The sequence below is a fragment of the Tupaia chinensis genome, unplaced genomic scaffold, assembly GCF_000334495.1.
Source record: "Tupaia chinensis unplaced genomic scaffold, TupChi_1.0 Scaffold000178_1, whole genome shotgun sequence".
Classification (NCBI taxonomy): domain Eukaryota; kingdom Metazoa; phylum Chordata; class Mammalia; order Scandentia; family Tupaiidae; genus Tupaia; species Tupaia belangeri.
In genome coordinates, this window is record NW_006159653.1 from 1,329,255 (window position 1) to 1,332,447 (window position 3,193).

General features: G+C 68.3%; 1 protein-coding gene across 1 annotated transcript in view; it reads right to left on the reverse strand.

Annotated features, from left to right (window-relative positions):
- Nucleotides 1-2,384, reverse strand: part of CCDC154 (coiled-coil domain containing 154) — a 9,027-nt gene extending 6,643 nt beyond the window's left edge. Inside the window, exons 1-7 of the mRNA XM_027771004.1 lie at nucleotides 2,243-2,384; nucleotides 1,619-1,717; nucleotides 1,144-1,435; nucleotides 875-1,058; nucleotides 681-721; nucleotides 386-481; nucleotides 1-21 (exon numbers count right to left, since the gene is read on the reverse strand). The exon at nucleotides 1-21 is cut by the window's left edge and continues 118 nt beyond it. Of these exons, the coding sequence (XP_027626805.1) occupies nucleotides 1-21; nucleotides 386-481; nucleotides 681-721; nucleotides 875-1,058; nucleotides 1,144-1,435; nucleotides 1,619-1,717; nucleotides 2,243-2,384 (875 nt within the window). The remainder of the gene's footprint in view (nucleotides 22-385; nucleotides 482-680; nucleotides 722-874; nucleotides 1,059-1,143; nucleotides 1,436-1,618; nucleotides 1,718-2,242) is intronic.
- Nucleotides 2,385-3,193: the final 809 nt, after the last annotated feature.

Below are 3,193 nucleotides of genomic sequence, written 5' to 3' on the forward strand. Positions count from 1 at the left end.
AAGCCGGTCACCTCAGCCAGCCTGCGGGTGGTGGCGTGGTCACGGCAGCCCGGCAGCTGCAGGACCTGGCTGGGGAGCCCAAGCAGGCTGGTGGGGCCACTAGACACTGAGTCCTCCTCAGGCGAGGGCCTGCCGCAGAGGCTGGGTCGACCTGGCAATGCTGGTCTGTGGTCACTGAAGGGTGGGAAGACAGGAGTCCCAGCCCCAGACAGTGAGGGCTGGGCACCGGGAGAGAAGGGCAGGCAGAGAAGGTCCAGGGCGCTCAAGCATCCAGCAGTCAGCTGAAGGCAGGCGGGACCCCTGCCTTGCCTGGCCATGCCTCCGGGGTGACCACCAGGCGAGGCGCGGGTCCAGGCAGCCCGCCCCAGAGCGATGGGCAGCGCACCTGAGGTCGGCCCCCCGCTCGGCCTCCTTCCGCTCGGCGTCCTGCTGCGCCTGCCTCCTCCTGATCTGGGTCAGGGCCTCCCGGACCTCCACCAGCCTGGCATGCAAGAGGCTGCTCTGCCCGGGCCCGACAGCGGCCTCCCCCACCTTCTCAGGCCTCGCGGGGGCCGGGCCTCACAGCAGCCCAGGCCTGTGGGGCTGGACGATGCCCGCACGGGGATTGCCCAAGTGAGACCGGACACCAGGGGAACGAGGCCATGGCTGGTGCCTATGCCCCCTCCCACGTCGGGAGCTACCTCTTGTCCAGCGCCTGCATCTGGTTCTGGGGGCTGGGGACCTGCGGGGAGAGTGTGTGGTTGGGTGTGGGCTGGGCTCTGCCATCTGCCCTCAGCCCACACAGCCAGATGCAGGGCCCAGGAGCCAGGGCCCGGCTGCCAAGCAGGCCCAGACCCAGGACAGGGAGTGGAGCTGAGGGGCCGCTGGTGCTCACCATGCTCACCTCTGGCTCCTCCTCGCAGGGGTGAGCAGCCCGCTGCAGCTGCTTGAGCTCCGAGTCCTGCCGCTGCACGCGGGCCCACAGCCGGGGTAGCTCTCGCAGCAGGTTCTGTGCGGCGTGCTCACCGCGATCCGTGCATTCCCGCAGGCCCGCCACCTCGGCCTGCAGGTCAGCCACCCTGGCCCCCCGGCGGGGGAGGGTGCCGGGGCCGCCCCGCCGTGGTGCCGTAGCCAGCCTGACACTCACGGCGTCCGTGGGCTCACCATTTCTCCAGCTGCTTCTGGCGCTCACAGCCGTCCTGCTCGGGGACGGAGGCGGTGGACGTCTGGCGGCTGGACTCGTACCTCTCAGAGATCTCTAGGGTTACGGACTCAGGGCTGGACAGGCCCTCTGCCAGGGACCCCAGCTTCTCCAGGGTGACGCTGCTCAGCCGGGAGGGGGGTGACAGCCCCGACGAGAGGCCATCAGCCAGCTCTGCAAGGGGCTTCAGGTCACCCAGGGCACAGGCCCCACCGCAGTCTCCAGCCCTCACGGCAAGTGCGACCCAGCGCAGCCCAGGTCAGGGCTCCACCCAGAGTGGTCAAGGCCCTGCCTGAGTAGGCTAGGCGGCAGGAATGGCAGGGCCCCTGCCCGGCCAGCTCCAGGGACCCCAGGATAGGGAGGCTGAGCCCACCCCCAGGGCCCTCCCCAACCTCGCTGCTGCAGCTGCAGGCCTCCCCGACCCCGGCCTCTGCTCACCCGACATGGACTCACTAGCAGCCCCCGCCTGGGGCTTCGACCCTGGCTCGAGGTCCAGAAGGTGCCCAGAGCTGGACACCTGGGCCGGGGAACATGGGGCTGGGCGGAAGGAGGCAGGGAAGGGAGGCGGAAGGTGGGGTTCAAGCATCTCAAGCCTCACGATGCAGGCACAGCGGGCCAGCACAGGGTTTATTCTGGAATCTTCCGCCCTTGTCAGAACCCTGTGATCTTGCCGCCCAACTGCCACTGGAATTCAAGCCATCAGCTCCCCTATTTCTGCAAGCCCTTCCCAACTGCCTGTTTCTGGAAGATTCTGAGTGCCTAGCAGTGGCTGCCCCAGTCAGCCAGCATGGGGAGCAGCTGCCGACCTGTGGCTAGGGCAGGAGATGCCCAGGGACAGCTGCTGGCCCTATGGCTGGAGAACCAGGAGGTGGCCGAGCGCCCAGAGCCGACCGAATGCAGCCCACCTGGGATCAGAGGTCGGGGCCTTGAGGGCCCAGCGACCACAGCCAGGACAGCACGGCGACTGCCCTCGCTGGCGGCCGCACGAAGTGTGGAGACCAGCAGCTGAGTTGACGTCCACTTTATTTAACGCACACACCCACAGCACCCGTCACGACGGGCCGTCCACACAGAAGCCCTCAGGGGGACTGCACGTGCTTTTCTGGCACCAGTTCCTTGTGGTCTGGAGTGGAAGGCTCCTATCCTGCTTCAGCCCAGCTTGGCTCCTCATCCGGCCCTGCCCCATCTGTGCCCTCCACGTCATCGCCAGGGCTGAGGTTGGGGCCCCTTGACGCTGCCTTCTGGTCAGTGCCAGGGACACGCAGGCTGCAGACTGAGGCTTTCAGAAGCAGGCGTGACAAGTGCCCAGGGCCCTGGGCCCTCCTGCCTGCAGCCCTCCTCAGGGCCTCTGCCTCTGCCTGCCAGGGACCCCCAGATGCCCATTCCCACCACCAGGCTTAGCATGTAAGCCTGAGTCTGAGGCTCCCTCATCTCAGACTGCTGGACCCCAGGGCAGGCTGGGCGGGAATCAGAACGCCGGCGGTGACAGGCTGGGTAGACTTGTCTTCAGAGACCCGCCACGGGCAGACCCCTGGGCTCCGTGCAGGGTAAGGAAGGGCAGCAGCACCTGCTCCCTGGGGACGCGTGAGGGGCTGCACCTGCCAGCCGAGGCGGAAGGACCCATGGGGCCTCTAACAGAAACGCAGGGGGAGGAAGCCTCGTGAAGGCCTGGGAGGGAGAGCCCGCAGTGACAGAGACACCAGACTGAGTCCGGGCCGGGAGGAGCTCGGAGGTCCACGGCTGGACCATGGGGCCTGTTGGCTCAGGCAGCTCCACCCTAAGCCAAGGCAGCGGGCTTCCGAGACTGATGGGAGGCCACCGCCAAGCAGGCCCCCTGCGGGCTGCCGCCAGGGGTACCGGGCCCCCCCAGCCAGCATCCACAGCGGTGGCTCCCGCCCAGACGCTGCAGGTCCTCAGGGAGGCTTGGCCTTGAGACCCCGGCACAGGGCAGCCCTCCGGTCCCCCAGCCTAGGGACTCACCGAGGCAGCCACTCCGGGGTGCCCCGCCCACCT